Consider the following 18,454-nt stretch of genomic DNA (forward strand, 5'->3'; position numbering starts at 1 on the left):
AGGGAAAAGCCGAAAGGAAAAGAAGACGTACAGATTCCAAAGAGCTTTTATTCTGAAATGCTACGTTAAACTTCCGCTGTCCATCCTACTTAATGTCAAACGTAATGTTTTCCAAATAGAAATTGTGCGTTGCACAAAAAAAAAATACAAATTGCACAAAAAAAAAATACAAATTATGTACCCTTTATCTTCTTTTCATTTCATATCGTTACAGACAGAACAATTACATTCTCTTCCACTAGGTGGAATGAGCTAAAATTAATCTTTATATTATTCCTCTCCTATTCAAATCAAGGAGACACATACGTGTCATCAAATTAGGAGAGTATCACTTTTGGCAACATTCTACGCTTGTACTGTACATGTCTTGTCCCAATAAACGTTGGCAAACCTGTTATAGGTGAGAAATAGGAATAATGCGCTCTAACTTTGTTCATTGTTCCAGATTCTTGTTACACTGGTATGACATGCTGCACTTCTAACGTCACTGTCGGTTGAGGAAATCGAAGGCTTTCTAACAGGGAGTTTTATTTTGAAAACGAGACGTTTGAGGTTCAATGAGGACAAAAATTATCCGTTCTTCCAGCAGATACTTACACGTATTTTTTTATTAGTAAGACGGGGCCAATAAAGAAGTGGCTTCGGAACCTGGACATATTGTTCAGAAGGCATTTTAACTCCATACAGTAAAGGGAGGGCTGGCAATCAAACAAGAAAAATAGAAAGGGGCTGTGGCACAAATCAAGTGCAATTGCAATTCCATGAACAGAATGAAATGTTACTTCATGGTGACTGATATGGAAAAGACGGCACAGCAGTCCATAGAATAGGTACAAGCCATATGTTTTAATCTTGTGATTTTCAGTCTTATTTAAAAACCCACAAAAATAAACAAAAATATCCAAGGATGGGAGATGGCTTGCAAGCAAAAATATTGTTTATATCCTTTTGAAAAACTGGGGCCAAAATCATATTTGATCAGGAAATCATGAAAATATGACATAGTATTGTTGACTTTGGGAATCCTCCTCATTGCATCATCATCTTCAAGGGAAAAAAAGTTTAGAAAGACATCAGAGATCATCCATGTCCTTGTATTTTTTTTTTTTGCGGTTCGGGCGCTGACTCAAATAGAGAACTAAAATTGCGGCGGGGCTAAAAATCTGGCACCCTAAGTGTTCATCCCAACCCTCCCCTTTGATGAGGGGGGTGCCGGCGGGTTGTCTTTTGACCAAATCTCTCCCTTCGACTTCATCACCAGAGCCGATGCTGGTGGAGGTTTCGACTGAGGACGGAACGGACATCTGCGGTGAACCTAAAACAGACACTAACTTGTTGGTATGATGATAACACAAGGTCTGGGTTTTCTTTTTTAATATTGTAGTAAATATAATCATTTAAAACACACACACACACACAAATGCTTACCTCAATGCGTCCAGCATAGGCAGCAAGTTAAGAAGTGCTGTGTCACTGGGATCACTGAACCAGGACTTGATGGGTATTGCATTGTCTGGAGAGCAAAGGAATCGGTGTACTTTTATCCTCGCATTTGACACTGGGAGACCGGGATGGTTTCATTACCTGGATGGCTTCGATAAGCACCGGGCGAATTGTCGAGAATGACAATACTGGACAGGTCATCGTGTACTACTGACAGGTCTTTGATATAACTACCTAGATCCAATGTACAATGCTGCCAAGTGAGACACAAAAATAAAATGACACTAAGCTAATTTGGTGGGAGGTTGGGACATTCAAATATATACCAAGGCAAAATAAGACAGCTGCTTCTAAAACAGAAATAACCCCCACCCCAAAATAAATAAAACAAGATGTTGATCCCACTTAATAGATTCATATGAATTATCAGTATCTAGCCAATATTTCCATTTACCCTAAAATAATGAGGAGAGATTGGTGAATTTTTCAAACTGTTCCAGATTGAAAATTGCATTTTTAAAGGTTAGTGATTCGCCAAAGTTGATTCCCAGAAATATGGTTGCATGCACTGTAGATTTTAGGTTTCAAAGACTGATAACAAGACAGGTGCCTCTAAAACAGAAATAACCTTTGCCCAAATATGTGTAATATGTATATGTATGTATCAGTAGCGAGCAGTCACGGCCTGCAAAGCCTGCTGGCCTAAAATGTCTGAATCACAGACTGAATTATATTTTTATATTCTTCTTAAAGAATTCCAAATTTTCTTTCAGCTTCCTTTCATTACATTTCCCCTGTTGTGCTGTTTCCAGATGTCCGTTTTTGTATTTCAGCATTTAAACAATCACATTTCAGCTATCATTTGTTACCAGGGTCAGAAATCTACCTAGACAGACGCCTTCACAATTAGTTCTGCAGACCCTGTCGCATTAAATGCGGTGTCAATGCCTCTGCATTCAATCAGATTTTGAGTTGGGGACGAGCAGGGCCTGCTCTCACGCCTGGGCGATTTCGCAAACTATGATTGGCTCGTCACCAGTCAATCATCGTATTACTTGCCGCTAGTGACAAGAGCATACTGGTAAGAGCTAGCACACTGTATCTGTAGCGAGCTGCATAAATAAATACATTGTTGTGTTGATTTAATTGTGGCTTTGTCAACCCATAATAGCTGAATCAGTAGAAGAAATAGATTTGGTTGCAGATTTACTGTTAAAGCCATTTCCAAGACGGACTTTTGAAGAAAAAATGGACATCATTAATTAAGAAAGGTCGCAATCCTGTTGTTCAATCTTCTCTAGGGTGTGAAAGAGCAACTTCGGACCTCATATCATGATTCCATGCATTCATCGTAAAAACTCGAACAGTTTAGAAACAGTATTTCTTTCTTCAAAAGTTATTTCCTGGCTAACCGGACCATCTAGTAAATCACACCACACTTTTTATTTACAGTCGCAGCTTGGATTGATTGACACCTAGCACTACTGAAGGCCCAGGGGTGGTATGCACGGCCTAAAAATATCTGAATTATTTTTTTTTCAGCCTTTGAAATCTAATTTTCTGTATAGATATAATATTTACAAACTCAACCTTCTGTTCAAGTAAGACTGATGATTGGCTTTTGTGTGTGGTACCTGTCTGTAGTATCTGCGTCGGAGAATGTTCCTATTGTTGTCCAACTTGTCGGCCACTGCCGAGCCGTAGATCTCCATGCTGGCTGTGAAAACCACCAGCTCGTACCACTGGCTCACCTGCACGCATCAGCCATGTTACAATATGTCCATGACATTCACATCAACACACACAGATTCATAACACATACCACTTCTAAAAAGAAGTCCACATGCGGCCTTTTGTGTACGAAGAATCGTACCGGGTGCTTGTCAATGACAACCTGCGCAGAAAGACAAACCAAAGTCAGTCATGTTCAGGCATAAACATACCAATCGTAATCCAGTATATCGCACTTACTTTGAGGATGAAGTCGGGCGGCGTTCCCGGCCTCACCGTGGGCCTCAGGACCCCATCGTGATGAGAATGGATTAAGGTCTCATCTAAGTCCAGCACCAGTATCTTCCTCTTGACTCCATCTGGACCGGAAGACAACGAATGTGGCCATGGTCACGTTTACACACGCATGCTAGCTGGCTTGTTAGCCGACTCACTCAGTCTGTTTCGGGAGATTGGAGATAGAGGCAAGGTGTCGTATCGCACAGTCTGGTACTGGATGATCTGCAAAGAAAACACAAAATAGTCACAGTTGTCAGAAAAATATTGAACGGTCAGCGAAGAGACACATTTAGAGAATGAATGAATCAGGTAAGTGATTTGCAAGGAAGCTATTTTATTAACTCATTTCCATTCACTGGTCTACGCCGGTGACCCATCGTGAAAAGCAGAAGCAATAAATGCTCTTCTCCAATCGTGAAGCCGCAGGTTGTAATTTAGATAATGGAATGAGTGCCATTTAACGCAAAATATCAGTTGAGATGAAATCATCATTTGTAGTTTTGGTGACCTTTTTGTTTGGTGGTGTGCTATAAGATGTAAAAGATGTACCTCAATGACATAAAGTGTGGGACAAACTGAATTCAGTCATAACACTTTTGAAAAAGAAGTCCAATTATTAAAATAAAGCTTAAGGCAAATCACGCTATGCTGCCTTGTGAGTAACCAGCTGGAGTCGTCGTCTTAAAGTCTCAGTATGAGCAGAAAATGCTTATTCATTGGTGACTCTAAAGTTGAGTAAGTGAATTAGCCAGTCCGTGGAAGAGGAACAGGGACATTTTCATTTGTTTTGGTAGATTTTACTCGGGTCGTTTCAGGTCTATTTTAAAGACAACAATTTGGCTCCCAACGTATAACAGACAAACAACATAGTCACTTTGGGTGCCTCTTCGACTGTTAGTAGAACTAGGGGGAAATATGAACAAGTGGGAATCCCACTCAAATGACTGTTAGTGAGCAGAAAACTCTATTTAATTGATCTTCACACGTGTCGTTTTGCATTGCAAAATAAGTGACGCCATTAGCTTAGTGGTTAGGAGCAAGCCTCATATGTCTCAGGGAGAAATACTTGAATTCCCAGCCTCATACTCGGGCTAGTGCTAACCTCAAACGGGACAGAGTATTCTGCATGAATTGCTGAAGAGGGAAAAAGATTTTGGAGCACAAACTAAACAGTCCAGTTGGGAATTATTGACAGACATGTCAGTCGTTCCGGTGTTTATTACCGTTCGTAGGTGCTTCCTGAGGATATACATGAAGAAGCCCCATATTCTGGACGTGACCCCGAGGAAAGTCCGGATGCCAAGTAAACACTGGCGGGTTTTCAGCATGTTGACGGACCAAGACAAGTCAGCAGTCGGTGGAATAATTGCGGCTGACAGTCGGCATTAGCTGCCAATCGAGTAATTTCCTGGCACAGGGTGAGTGTCTCGGTCTGCACCCTCGTTGCACGATGACCATTAAATGGAGCAGATCGGCATAGCAGACGAAAGCAATTCCGCTCAGGAGGGCTGCTTGCTGTTTTGGACCTCGTTGAGCTAAGCGGCGTTAGCTCCGGCTAGCTTGCTCGACGGGGTGACCACCTTGAACCCGGCTCCAAAATATGCCAATCGGCCACCGGAAGCCTCGTATTCAGACGTTTTCTCGGTTCCGCTTCGCTCTGCGCGGAGTCAGAAGTTTTTCTCAAAAGTAAACACTCTCCGAGAGTACAACTTGTGGGTCTAAAATCAGTTTGTAGTCCACTGGAAATCCGGAATGAAACTGTGAGCCGCCATTTGTGATGTGACGTCACATCCTGAAGGGGACTCGAAGGGTCGCGCGCAGCACGTCCACGTGGAAGATAAATAAACAGACCTGGATAATGATGCGTTCCCTTCATTCATTTGTTTTCCAATCTTTACTCAGCCAAGTTATTTCATTTTTGGAACATGTCACAATACCAAACAAATTTACGTAAACTATATGCAATAGTCAAATAAATACTTGAGTAAAGAGCATACCAGATTTCTCGGAATACCCCACGATTCGCCTCAAACGCTGTTGTAAAAATAGACCCCGATGTCACAAAACGTACCGTATATGCTAAAATACTGTAATTATTTTGTCCTAATTCCAGCAGAAACGTACTCTGAGATCTGACACTGTTGTATGAATGACAACAAGTATAGACCAGACATTTGGAAGAGTATGTACCTGTATTTGTTTTGTACAGGTAATACAAAATTAGAATATCGTGAAAACTCGATGAAAAGGTTTCTTCAGCCGTAGAAACCTTTTCATCGATGGACCACTCCTGTCCGACTGAGAGCTTACACAGACCAATATCGTGAAAAGGTTCATTCATTTAAGTAATTCAACCTAAAAGGTGAGCAGAATATATTATTTCGACTCATAACGTACATTGCAAGATATTTCAAGCTTTTACCGGTTAGAATTTTGCTTATTATGGCTTACATGTTATTAAAACTGCAAAATCAGAGTCTCAAAAATTTGAATATCACATGAAATAAGCAGAAAAATGAACCAGGCTTTTGGTACTTTTAGCCGAGTGAGCAGCTGCCAAGTCCTGTTGGGAAATGAAATCAGCATTTCCAAAGAGCTAATCTGCCGAGAAGAAGCATGAAATACTCTAAAATTTCTTGATTGACGGCTGCGTTGATGAGATACTGAATTTGCTCTCATCATAAAAGAGGACTTTGGACCACTGACCAACAGACCAGTTCATTTTTTTCTGTGGCCCAGGTAAGACGTTCCTGGCAACGTTCGTGCTCACTCGGCAAAAAGTACCAAAGCCTGGTTCATTTTTCTGTTTATTTCATGTCTTCTTCTTTTCCTTTCGGCATATCCCAGCGAATCAGTGTCCTCCATCTTCAGAGGTTTGATTTGCATGTTTGGTTCTGTTTATTTCATGTGATATTCAATTTTTTTAACTCTGATTTTGTGTTTTTCATAAGCTGTAAGCCATAATAATCAAAATTCTAACAAATAAAAGCTTAAGATATCTTACAATGCATGTTATGAGTCTAAATAATATATTCATTACACCTTTTAAGTTGAATTAATTGAATAAATGAACTTTTTCACAATATTCTAATTTTCTATTACCTGTATTTGCCTGTCACTCACTATGTGGCCTAATTAGATGAACAAAGATGTTAAATAATGTGTCACAGAACAGTCAGGAATCACTGACCTATACCAGCAGAGTGACCAAAAAATAATTGCAATAAAACTATATGATAGTAGTCCATGTTCAGCGGTTACAGCTTCAGCTGTTGTGAAAGCGCTATATAAATCAATATGCAATGTATTGTAAAACGTGCATCTGTAAATGTACTTTTCATACATGATTTCAGATGAGAAAATAAAAAAAGGAGTTTCTCAACAGCAGTGTTTGCCAAGTAAAAAAATAGCAGGTCAGGAGGAAGGAAGGTCAGGGAGCAAAAGATGTCAGGATAAAATCTGTATCTGAGCCAAAATACATTTTTATACTTACTTTCACTTCACCATGCATATACTCTGAACATACAATATTTCCTACATAAAATTCAAGACACAGGATGTAGACAGGATGCAGGCAGTTTTTTCTTTGTATATTTTAATCCATTGTTACATTTAATATTCAACAATTGATTTGAAAGTCATTAAAAACAAAGTTTATGATAACAAAGAAAACAAGATGATTACACGTCAAGATCATCATCTGGGTCCTCTTGATCATAGTCATCGTTAGCGTCTGGCTCATACATGATTCTCCCTGAACCAGTGTTGAGAAGAGCTGTTTTCCTACCAGACGAAAACAACAGCCAATGAGTGAATGTGGTAAACAAATGGAAATATGCAAAGAAAATTTGATGTGGGTTTCATACTTCTCTTTACTGAAGACAAAGGGTAGAGCTAGCTTTTCCTTGGCCTCGCGTTGGCTTTCAGACAGGCGGAGGTTGAAGGTCAAATTTGCTGTTGGGTCTGCCTGCAGGAAGAACTCCCACATGGGACTTTTCATTTGTACTTCTAATTCATGTCTATTCATTTTACAATGTCATAACTTCTAGGTAATTCAGTATTCGGGAAAAAAAAAGCAATATGATGAGGACAGTAGAATATTGTTTGAGGAATAGTCATTTGAAGTTTGAGCCTAAAAATATCCATAAACACGCACTTTGAAAAAAGTGTTTCAACATGTTTTTATGTTTATCAGAAATTTATTCCATGACTATAATAGGAGTGGGCTAATGTCATGACAATTTTTGTTTTGAATTTACAGACAAAAAGTGGTAATATGAGATAAATATTAACAAATACTGTACCATGTTGGATAAGGATGCCTGCTCTTGCGGATCAGTTCGGGTGGGCTTGCCCTGTCCAATCACTGTCAGGTCATCTTTGATGGTGAACACCTCCTCCTAAGCATCAACAAATACTTCATGTTCTTTTGTTCCCCCACCCCAAAGTCTTCATCACATCTTTAATACTTACATCTTCCAAAACCTTTCCTGACTTTAAGCGCTTGGTTATGGTTGCTTGGTCTCCTCTCAGGACCGCCTTCACGGTGATGAGTGACGTGGCCAAGTGGCACAGGGTACCCACTGTACCCCGCGGGTGCATGTCGGCATGCAGTAGTCCAATGATGTTTCCAAAACATCCACCTAATGTACAAATGACGCAACTGAAATCGCACACAAGTTTAAACTGGGACTTCAGCACACTTTGCAAACACAATTTCAGATTTGTTCTAGGAAAGAAATGATTATTGATCACCATTTTTAAGCTGTTGGAGAGTCTTGCAGACTGCAGGCGGGCTGACATGTCTCAGGATCCACGACAGTGAGTCGATTGCTAAAATGGCCGGCTTAACTTGCAAGGTCTGCTTGATGAGTTTTGTGACTCTTTCCACGCAAAACTGGTCCACCGTGAAGTTAGCACTTCCGTTCCAGGCTAGGGGATCGCTATAAGCGTTGTGAAAGTGGAGCCTGAAATGATAGATGCAAAAATCGACTTTATAATGCTGGCAACACCTTGGCCTTGAAATGATCATTTAAACTAAACCTGGCGGTTGTTTCAATAACTACCTGTCGATGGGAGATCCTTTCAAGCCATCATTCAGCTCATCTTCACTGACTTCAAAGCTGAGAACATGGACTGCTTCCGTCCTAAAATTCAAACCATGAATTAATGTCTCAACGGTCAACAAAATGCCGTCGCAGCAATGTGACAACCTGTTCAATGCAGTCTTGATGAAGCTCCACAAAAGACGTCGTCCCGAACAACTACTGGAATCTTTGATTCAGTACAGGTTTCGTTAGTTTTTCTGTGACAAAGCATGATGAGTGTCATGTACCTTGTATGATGAACAACCCTCCGGTGTCAGTTCCTTGCAGCATGTCTTGTAACATGGTACTATAGCCTCTCGAGCTAATTAGCATACGCCGAAACATGTGGTATACTTTACACAAAATCGCTTAAAGTGACAATACAGCTGGCGTCACATTATCAATGTTAGTTTTTTTTGTATATTAACTCATAAATCCATACACATTGATCGCCTTTTTGGTCCAAAAATATTTTATGGCGTAGCCATCGGCTGTCGTCGCTTCATGTCCCGGTGCCCCAGTGGAAATGTAGTTTAATTTCCACAAAATCGCTGCTGCTCGTCACTTATAAACTACAAAACCCATCGTGCTTTGGGGCGAACCATTCCTTCGACGGACTCTACAAGCTTCGACCGCGCGTAGACCTGTGGGGAACTCTCCTTGTTGTTTTACGCGACCGCGAGAGCAAGAATATCGACATTTATGTTTATATAGATCACCAGGTGCCCAGCGCGAATCCACGCCAATTGGCTTGAATTTAACGATGTTTCCCAGCCCGGCTGTATGTTGGCGGGGCGGATTTTAAATGCGGCGCAATGGTACGAGGGACAGAAAAAGTGCTTTTGCTCGCTCGTGTCGTTAGCGTGGCGACACCTGGACTCGGCAATACGCGGTGAGGAGTGTTCCTTAACTCGTGTAGTTGTTGAAGAAAGTCTTTTTTCTTGCATCGGTGTTGCAGCAGTTTCCAAACAGTTTGGGCGCAGTCACGCCGGGAACAGGGACAGCGTGACGGCCGCCTCGCTCCGGCTGGTTCCGTTTCTCGGACCTTCAGGCCTGCTCGTCGAAGGGACAATGCTTGACATAATGTCCGAGCACCAAGGTATGTTTTATGACATTGATCGGGGCCTCATAAAGTAAGCCGCTTTGCGTTGGCTTTAGCACGTTTCCCCGAAGGGAAATTGAGCTTTTGAAAGCCTGGTGGCTAACGTCGCCGTTACGTTCGCCTGCGTAGGTCACAAATCTCAATTTGCGCGACAACTACCGCAAAGTTGTTGATAACGAATGCATTTTAGTATAATTGTATTGTAGATTGGTCGTATCATTAGAGATAGCGGCGGCGTGAGTTTTGTGTATTAACGCGGCGTTCAGATTGTCTCCATAATCGTGCCGAGCTAGCCGACATTGCCCAACGCGCATATCGGATTAAAGTTGTGCCAATTTGGCGTCAGTGGAGTTGGCACCGTTTCCCCCCAGCAAATGAAACAAATCCACCCCCATTAATGACTCCAAGATTGACTTGACAAGCGACATTGAGACACCTTCCGCGAGCCTGTCGCAAATTCCGGCGTGATTAGCACGTTAGCTGCTAACGGCTAAATCAACGTTCCCTTTCTTGACGTCTTCCCACTGGCGGTTTTCATAGCGATTGTCGCATCGACATCGAATGACCACCGTGTGCGGACGCTATATCGGTGCACTCGCAGTGACAGGTCTGTCGGCTAATATTAGCCGCTTAGCTGCAAGACAATTCAAACGCGCTCCAAGTTGCCCGGTCGACCAACCAGCATCAATTTCTGCATTAAACTCTAACTTCAAATGTCTTAAAGTGTGGTTAGCATACTCGTACGTTCGTCGTTATCGTCCTTTCTTGCTAAGCGAATTGTTTTCAGACCCAACCTTTTGTGTTGCGGTCTCTGGGCGCGTATCACCGAATAATCCCCCGTTAAATATATTGAACCGTTTAGCGGCTAATGTTAGCTTTAAGTTAGCTTGCCTCATATTCTAAACGTGCGGCCCTGGGGAAGGAATGCATTTCGACAAATGAATGGAAACCTCCCAAATGGGCTACAGTGTTTATCGTTGATGGTCACAAATAATGAAAGTTGTCAACTGGCTAACTTGAGGTCATGACTTGACAAGTGACAATCATTCTTGTATAATTTTCGAAAACATGCGAGTCCCCTCGTAAAAGACCTGCAAATTCCTCCACAACAAATATATTCAGGAAAAAAACGTGCTGACTGAAGTGCAAGATATATTCCGCTGCCAGCACTACTCTTTGATCAGTCATGTTTCTTGTGTACTATTTATGTAAAGTTTGAAGGCTAACTACCACAGTTTTAAATCTCACAGTCATTGGAGACAGTGACCAGCAGAATTCATGGGGATTATGACCTGTGTCATTTTATTGATGGATATGTTTGTGTTATAATTAGCCAGGCACTTAAACATTGGGTTCCCTGCATTGCAGATGAAATGAAAACAGGTTACATGTAATCCAGTTCCAGATTTTCAATCGGCAATGTCACAAAAAGTCCTGCAAGCCACCCACCTGTTAAAGCAAAATAAAAGTAAATAACTCCACATTTCTCCAAAAATGCTCAAAGGGGTCCTTAAAACCAGACCTGCCATTGTCATTTTTCAGAAATCTGATTATGTTATCACTTTGTGTCTTTCTCTGCCTACAGATTCACTTTTGTCGTGCAAAACTGAAGCTTTGGTAAGTACTCCAACTTGACTCAAAAACGTTTCTGAAATAAATAACTGTTGACTGAAGTATTGAATTTGTGTAGCCCCCAGAGAGGAAAAGGAGGACTGTGGAGGACTTCAACAAGTTCTGCAGTTTTGTCTTGGCTTATGCTGGTTACATCCCAAGTCCCAAAGAGGTCAGTTTCAAGATTCACATACATTAAATATATAAGAATAGTCGCAGTTTAGTTTTCTATGGATACTGCCCGAGGTGCATATCGGATTAAAGTTGTGCCACTTTGGTGTCAGTGGAGTTGACGGGCTTGACAGGCAGCTGCAGCATGAAAGAAGATTGCAGTCCAAGTGAGACGGTGAGGTGAAGAAGCTTCTTGAGAAAACCAGCTGAAAATCTTTAAAATTTAACTCCTGCGCTTTGCTCTTCATTATCATCCCAGTATCAGTAGCCGGCAGTATTCCCCAACCATGGCTGAGATTTAATGTTTGAAAAATGTGAATGCATACAGTAGCATTGTGCTCTCCCCAAGGCAATGGAATTGTCGCGCCTGCCACAAAAAAAAATATTGGTATTGGCAGTGTTTGAAATAACATCTGCCCTGGGCGTACAACTTTCAAAACGTCTCGGCCTAGGTGGCCGACAACTTCTTCAAGGAAAAAAAAGATTTTTTTTCAAATCAAACGTTTGTTTTATTCAATAAAGCAAAAGGTTTGAGCAAACCGTTACCAGCCACGTGGACTCCTCTTTATAAACGCCTTTCAAAACGTTCAAGTACACTTTACAGTCACGGTATAGTCTGAAGCATGAAACAGGCTTCTGATTGGCTGCTGTGCCGAGTATGCAAATTGCCAAACGAACGTTCGTTTTGCATACTTTTTTTTTGCGATTAGTTGTTTTATTGTGTTTCAAGTTGTGAAAAATGGGGCAGGCAACTTTTCAGAGTTGTCTGCCCTGGTGTCTGCTAACTTTTTGTCACGAGTTTCAGACACTGGCATTGGTCATGAAAAAGGTACAGTACTTGGTTTAAATCGTTGATGTCAAGGGGGGGGGGGGGGGGGGGGCAAATCTTGCCCGCCAGATCATTCTATTCGGCCCATGAGAGCAAATAAAATTTGTGAAATTCAATGATGCTTGCAGAGGTCTGACTCAAAATGTCAAATTTTCCCATGTAAACCACAATAACGTTCATTAATCTTGACTTCAGATTTGAAAACGAGTTATTCGTTAATTTATTGTGTGTTCTGTATGTAATAGATGGAGGAGATGAAACATTCTAATGGTTTCCCCAAATTCATAATGGCTCTCGAGAGGAAACCGTAACTACGACGTGGCCCGTGGCAAAATATGACTTTGACACCCCTGCTTTAAATGGATAAGAATATTGCAGGTTGAAAATTAAGTGGCATTAAAAAAAATGTACGCCGGGGCACTTGACAATTAAAATTTCCCTGCAAATGCAGTTCCAGCTGAGTTACAGTTTTTGAGGATGAGAAAAGTCTGCTAATAATAAAACATTTACCGATCCATGCGCACCAAATCCAGCAGACATTTAAACAGCTTCTTTCCCCAAGCCATTAACTCTTTGAACTCTTTCAACAGTAGCCAAAATGAAACTGTATAGTGCCACTTAGCAGTTGTTTTTTTTTTTTTTTTTTGACGACGATACTAGTGCAGCGTGTTCTACCGGAAACAAATTCCTTGTGTGTTCTACATACTTGGCAATAAAGATGATTCTGATTCTGGGGTTCTGAACATGGAAGTCTGTCATCGAGCCACAATAATGCCTCTTTCCTGGATCGTAGGAAAGCTCGTGGTCCCCGGCGTCATCCAGCTCCGCCCACAGTTCGTCGACGGATGGCGGCGGCGTTAGCAGCACATGGGCGGACGGCGGCCCAGACATCCGCACCATCCACACGTTTGTCCACAAAGCCCGCGCCAACAAGAGCAAAAGCGTCCACCCCGATAGCACTTTGCTGGACAAGATGCGCCTGAAAGACTCGCTGTACGAGAGCCAGGCGCCCAGCGCCAAGGCCGAGCGCAAAAAGGACAAAAAGCTCAAGAGGCTGTCGCTGGCGGCGGCTGAAAGCGGCAGCAGCGAGGGCGAGAAGCGGGCGCGCATCAAGCGTAGCAAAAACGCCAAGCAGGCCAAAGCTAAGAAGCTCAAAAGCTCTCCGCCGCCACAGACGCAAAGCGACTCGGAGGAGTGGCGGCCCCTCCGCGGGGGACCCTCGCCGAACGCCGCCCTCGACAAAACGCCGCCCCACGAAACCGTCCGTGACGCCGATATGAGCTCCAGCGAAGGCGAGACCTGGATCGCCGACGAAGATATCATGGTGGAGTCAGGTAGGCCGCCATCTTGTCAGAAGGAAATGTCCCAAGCAGGATTGATGTCTTAGTTTAAAATGTCGTGAGTCGCTTGTGCTAAATCGTCCTTCCGTGTGTGTTTCAGGCGATGATTCATGGGACCTGATCACGTGCTACTGCGGCAAACCTTTCGCCGGGCGGCCCATGATCGAGTGTAACCAGTGTGCCATTTGGGTGCATTTGTCCTGCGTCAAAATCAAGAAATCCAACGTGCCCGATATCTTCTACTGCCACAAGTGCATGCACTCCAGGCGCTCGGGAAACAAAAAAGACACTTAATAACAACAAAAGAAAGTTCTTGCTTTTTTTGACCCCCACACTCGCAACAACCCCCCCCCCCCATGCCTAAAAGACAAAACGGTCGGACATTTAACCACAGATTTAACCGGTCAAAAGATTTCTATTGACAATCAGCAATTTTTTTGTGTCCCATGCACAGTTCAAGTTTGTTTTTCCCCTTATATTTGTGGCCTCCTAAAAAGTGTAATTGATATATAATTTTCCACCTGAATTTTTTTGGGTGGGCTGGCAGGTAGTTTTACACCATGGATAAATGAAAGGAACACAACAGTAAAATCTGGCGATTAATAAGAAAAATAACAGTTATGTTTTGGGATCTGATCATGTCTCTTATTTTGGAATGCCGTCACTTTGTAAGTGATATGGGTTCCAAGAATTGAAAGGAAGAGTTGTGGCAAAATATTTTTGGGTGACATCACACAAGGTATTGAAAACATTGCACTTTTTGGAACTGAGGTGAGAGGGGAATATTTTCACAATGGAGCGCTTAGCAATGCCAATTACAGTATTGGTCTCCCCCCACCACCCGTAAAAGGAGACGGAGGCTCCTCATTACAGAAATAATTGCATGGTTTTGCTTACGTTTGTTCGGGTTCTTTTGACCTGACGAAAGAGAGAGCGCATCGATTTGTTGTGGGGGTTCTTTCCCCTCCCCGTTGGATATTTTGAGCTTTTTTTGGGCTTTTCTGTTTATTTTGCTTCTCATGGCGGGGCTGTACATATCTCTTTGACAACTGTACATATGTGAAAGACAATGCAAAAAATATATTTTCTGCAGTCCAATATTGTTTTCTTTAATTGTAGTTTCAGAAAATTAAAGTTTTTTGCGAACATGACACTTAAAGCGTAGTGTACATAGTATTTTTTAAATGCTTCATTGCTCTCAATCAGCCGCCAGAGAGAGCCGGTCAACAGCCACTTCGATTAATACAACGCGAATGATTTTTCTGTTGGAAGGCCAGTCTTGTCATTCCTAGTCTGGTTAGTCCTACAACAACAAAAAAAGCCAACGTTATTGAAAAGCAATCAAGCGCTTGTCATTTTTTGGTGGATTTTGCAAAGAAAACCTTTGCTTTCCGGAAAGTCGACATCAGCGAGCTGCCAATAGAATCCACACGAGCCACCTTCGCCTTCCTCCTTGAAAATGAAAGCAACACTTTAGTCTCCTCACAATCACACTTTATGCTCGCAATTTCTTTATTCTCACGAATTGACTTTCCTGCAAAAACAGAATACAGTAACATTATTTTGTGTTGCTAGTATTTCCTTTGCGACAGTTTGACTGGCATTTTTCGGTGGATGTTGTGATTTCAAAGAGCTCCTTTTTGCTTGCCTCCTTTGGTTGCTGGTGTGTTGGTTGTGGCGAGTGTAGAGGACCGCCGTTGGCCTCGGGTTGCGCTCGCCATTGATGCCAGAGATGTCCCAGACTGCTGTCAGATCCTGCTCCTGTTCCACTGTGCTGACTTCCTAATGCGATGAGAGACACGTCATCCGAGAATAACGAGAAATCGGAAGCCCATCATAGCAAATCGCAACGCTCAAAACCAGAGGATGGGTTACTTTTATGATCCTGGGTCTTGCAGCCGCAACATCCAGGAACAGGTACAAAGTCAACAAGGATAGTACACACTTGGGACAATGCATCTAAAACGCAGGAAGGAGAAATACACAAAGGGTTGTTAATATTTTTTTTTACCAGGATCAATATAATCCAAACTACAAGTGAACGTTTTCTTTTTTTAATTTTTGAAAGAAAAAAAAACAAGCTTCAAACAATGAATGATCTGAACCAAGCTTTAGGGCAATATTGCAGAAGCTATTCATGACACGGCATCTGCTTTTTAATTGAAAAACGTGTGTATGATGTTGTGATGACTGTTAAAACTTTCATGAGATCATATAATCATTTGACAACCTCCCTTGTCAAATTGATTTTCCTTGGAAAATGAGGAGAATTTTTATTTTTTGGGGATCAAATTCTGTAAAAATGTTTAATGACCTTTCTTCTTAAATGGCACATTTTCTTTGTAAAATTTGAAACTTACACTCCCGCAAAAGTAAAGTTATGACATATTTTATTAAAAAAAATCTCTTCTAAAATTACGGGTTTCTTTGTTTTTACACAATTTTGTTTCAATTTTGTCTTGCAAACTTGACATTTGATCTAATTATAATGTATTTCCTTGTGTATATCTTCTTTTCCTTTCGGCTTTTCACTTTAGGGGTCGCCACAGCAAATCAATGTCCTCCATCTATCCCGGTTTTGTGCATCCTCTTCTCTCACAGCAGCTATCTTCATGTCCTCTTTGACCACATCCATAAACCTCGTCTTCGGTCTTCCTCTTGATCTCCTGCCTGGCAGTGCAAGGCTCAGCATCCTTCTCCCGATACACTCACTCTCTCTCCTCTGGACATGTCCAAACCATCTCTGTCTGGCCTCTCTGACTTTCTCTCCAAAGCCTCTATATGAGTTGTCCCTCTAATGTACTCATTCCTGATTCTATCCAACCTGGTCCCTCCCAAAGAAAACCTCAACATCTTAAGCTCTGCTACCTCCACTGGAGGACAGGAAGCAGAGCTGGAGGTCCTCCAGCTCTGCTTCCTGTCTTTTCTTCAGTGGCACTGTCTCCAGTCCAAACTTCATGGCTGGTCTCACCACTGCATTATATATATATATACAGTAAAGTCTCGTTATATCGATATCGGATATAGCGATAGTCCCGGTTATATCGATACTATTTCTATGCACGCACGGAGAAAATTACATGCAAACAGGGTCGGATATATCGATAGTCCCGGTTATATCAATATTTTTCGAACTCCCTCGAATATCGATATAACAAGACTTTACTGTATATATATATATATGATATTAGGAAATATGTATTTTTGCCCAATGTAAAAAAAAAATCAAATTTGAACATTTTATGATTTTTGGGGGGCAAAATACATTAATTTCCTTGTCCAACTATAAATCTGTTCTTTGATTTTTTTTTTTTCTCCATGTGTTGCAGAATTGTCCCTCCTAGAATCTTGACTTCATTTTCGCCAATTTAGAAGTTCTAAGACTTGAAATGGAAATAAAATTTTCAGGTTGTCCTCTGAAGCTCTTACCTCTTCACAGCGTTCCAGCTTGTATGTAGAATGAAGGCGATGTGGTGATGCGGGTCTGGGTAAATGCGGCTTGCAAGCTTTTTGTAGCCGCACGTTTAAGGGTGGGTTTAAATGGCGCAGGGCTGTTTACGCTAAAAGCAAAACAATTACGTTCCATCTCCATCTTCACATTATCAACAACAGGAAAAAATGTGCGCGACACGCCTTGGCAAACGTTCACATGCCAAGATAAGAACGTATCGTAACAATCTTGTCACGTCTTCAGAAAGGACTTACCAGAAATTATTCTGGTCATGTCATTTAATTTTCCTCTGTAATTTGGAACAGTTAAACTTTTATTTTTATGGTGCAATTTTGCCAGGTGTGAATCATGCAGCTACCCTGATGGTAACTCCGTTCTTGAATAGCCCGTGAAAATCAAGAACAAAAAGTGTATTTTTAATAAGAAAAAAAATCACTCTTTTTTAAATTGTTGTCTAAAAACACGCAATTCTAACACAATTAAAAACAGCATGAGGAATAACGAGCCGTGTGAATCAGAATATACTGTACTTATTCATTGTGCTGCTTCTTCTGATGATTGTCAAAGCCACTAGGGGCAGTGTAACACAGACATACACGAATAAATAGTTTTGCAACTCACATTTGTTGTCATACATTTTGCAACTGATGTACACATTTATATTCGAAAAGCCTAATTTAAAATTGTTAAAGATTAACTGTACTTTGTTTCTTAAAATCGATATTTTCTCTCCCACATGAATAATGGCGTTAATTTCCCCCTCCCTTTGAAATGATCACGGTTTTCTCGTGAGAATTCTTTCGTTTGCGAGATACTGCCAGCAAGATTTTGTGGTGACTCGGCACTACGTATTCCCACAAGTTCAGCAGGTCTGCTCTCTTCCTACCAGTCGGCTCCAGTATTCTGACTCATTGACTGATTAGCGTCCTTATCAAGGACTCATCAAAAGGTCTCGTGCAGATGGGGACCACCCTCTGTGCTCAGTCCGAACCCACATCGGCTAATTTAGCCATTCCAAACTGAAATAAATAATACTGATTGTAATATCCATGGGTTGATTCATGTAATTTATTCTTTCATTTTTAATTCAATATTTTCATTCTAATTTCAAATATTTATTTCAACTAAATACCATACTAAAAAACAACGAATGCATCCACAATTGCTTCACATAATTCAATCACTTTATTCGTAAATGGTAATCCAAGTTTAATTGTTCTTTAACCGATTATGTCAAGCGTTTATTTTTTATTTATACACAAATAAAAAGCAGCATCGACAAGTATTTTTTGAAAATCGAATTCGTTGAGATAAATAATAATAATAATAATAATAATAATAATAATAATAATAATAATAATAATAATAATAATAATAATAATAATAATAATAATAATAAAAAACACGTGT

General features: G+C 41.1%; 3 protein-coding genes and 1 long non-coding RNA gene across 5 annotated transcripts; 1 reads left to right on the forward strand and 3 right to left on the reverse strand.

Annotated features, from left to right (window-relative positions):
- Positions 1 to 827: 827 nt before the first annotated feature.
- Positions 828 to 5,231, reverse strand: LOC148901952 (CTD nuclear envelope phosphatase 1A). Its single transcript, XM_089017818.1, has 8 exons — positions 4,677 to 5,231; positions 3,609 to 3,675; positions 3,415 to 3,533; positions 3,266 to 3,337; positions 3,078 to 3,194; positions 1,585 to 1,696; positions 1,429 to 1,513; positions 828 to 1,315 (listed from the first exon to the last, which is right to left on the reverse strand). Exons 1-8 carry the CDS (start codon positions 4,779 to 4,781, stop codon positions 1,255 to 1,257), a joined length of 738 nt encoding a protein of 245 aa, XP_088873944.1. The 5' UTR covers positions 4,782 to 5,231; the 3' UTR covers positions 828 to 1,254.
- A 1,797-nt stretch (positions 5,232 to 7,028) lies between these two features.
- On the reverse strand, positions 7,029 to 9,058 carry elp5 (elongator acetyltransferase complex subunit 5). The gene is made up of 8 exons (XM_088990109.1): positions 8,789 to 9,058; positions 8,667 to 8,727; positions 8,520 to 8,600; positions 8,209 to 8,420; positions 7,927 to 8,096; positions 7,758 to 7,853; positions 7,320 to 7,420; positions 7,029 to 7,236 (listed from the first exon to the last, which is right to left on the reverse strand). The coding sequence occupies exons 1-8, from the start codon at positions 8,883 to 8,885 to the stop codon at positions 7,134 to 7,136; spliced, it is 921 nt and encodes a 306-aa protein (XP_088846235.1). The 5' UTR covers positions 8,886 to 9,058; the 3' UTR covers positions 7,029 to 7,133.
- Positions 9,059 to 9,171: 113 nt separating this feature from the next.
- Positions 9,172 to 14,744, forward strand: phf23b (PHD finger protein 23b). 2 transcript variants are annotated; one of them, XM_088990108.1, is made up of 6 exons: positions 9,172 to 9,358; positions 9,499 to 9,639; positions 11,228 to 11,259; positions 11,333 to 11,425; positions 13,047 to 13,587; positions 13,694 to 14,744. In XM_088990108.1, the coding sequence occupies exons 1-6, from the start codon at positions 9,346 to 9,348 to the stop codon at positions 13,885 to 13,887; spliced, it is 1,014 nt and encodes a 337-aa protein (XP_088846234.1). In that variant the 5' UTR covers positions 9,172 to 9,345; the 3' UTR covers positions 13,888 to 14,744. The 2 variants fall into 2 exon arrangements, with proteins under 2 accessions (XP_088846234.1, XP_088846233.1); XM_088990107.1 differs by having other exon boundaries at positions 9,172 to 9,639.
- Positions 14,745 to 14,757: 13 nt separating this feature from the next.
- Positions 14,758 to 17,165, reverse strand: LOC148901955 (uncharacterized). The gene is made up of 5 exons (XR_016114209.1): positions 17,023 to 17,165; positions 15,469 to 15,552; positions 15,242 to 15,375; positions 14,976 to 15,045; positions 14,758 to 14,896 (listed from the first exon to the last, which is right to left on the reverse strand). It is a non-coding gene; the product is annotated as an uncharacterized LOC148901955 (long non-coding RNA).
- Between the last annotated feature and the right edge of the window lie 1,289 nt (positions 17,166 to 18,454).

The sequence above is a fragment of the Hippocampus bargibanti genome, linkage group LG02, assembly GCF_051943395.1.
Source record: "Hippocampus bargibanti isolate YZ-2025 linkage group LG02, ASM5194339v1, whole genome shotgun sequence".
NCBI lineage: Eukaryota > Metazoa > Chordata > Actinopteri > Syngnathiformes > Syngnathidae > Hippocampus > Hippocampus bargibanti.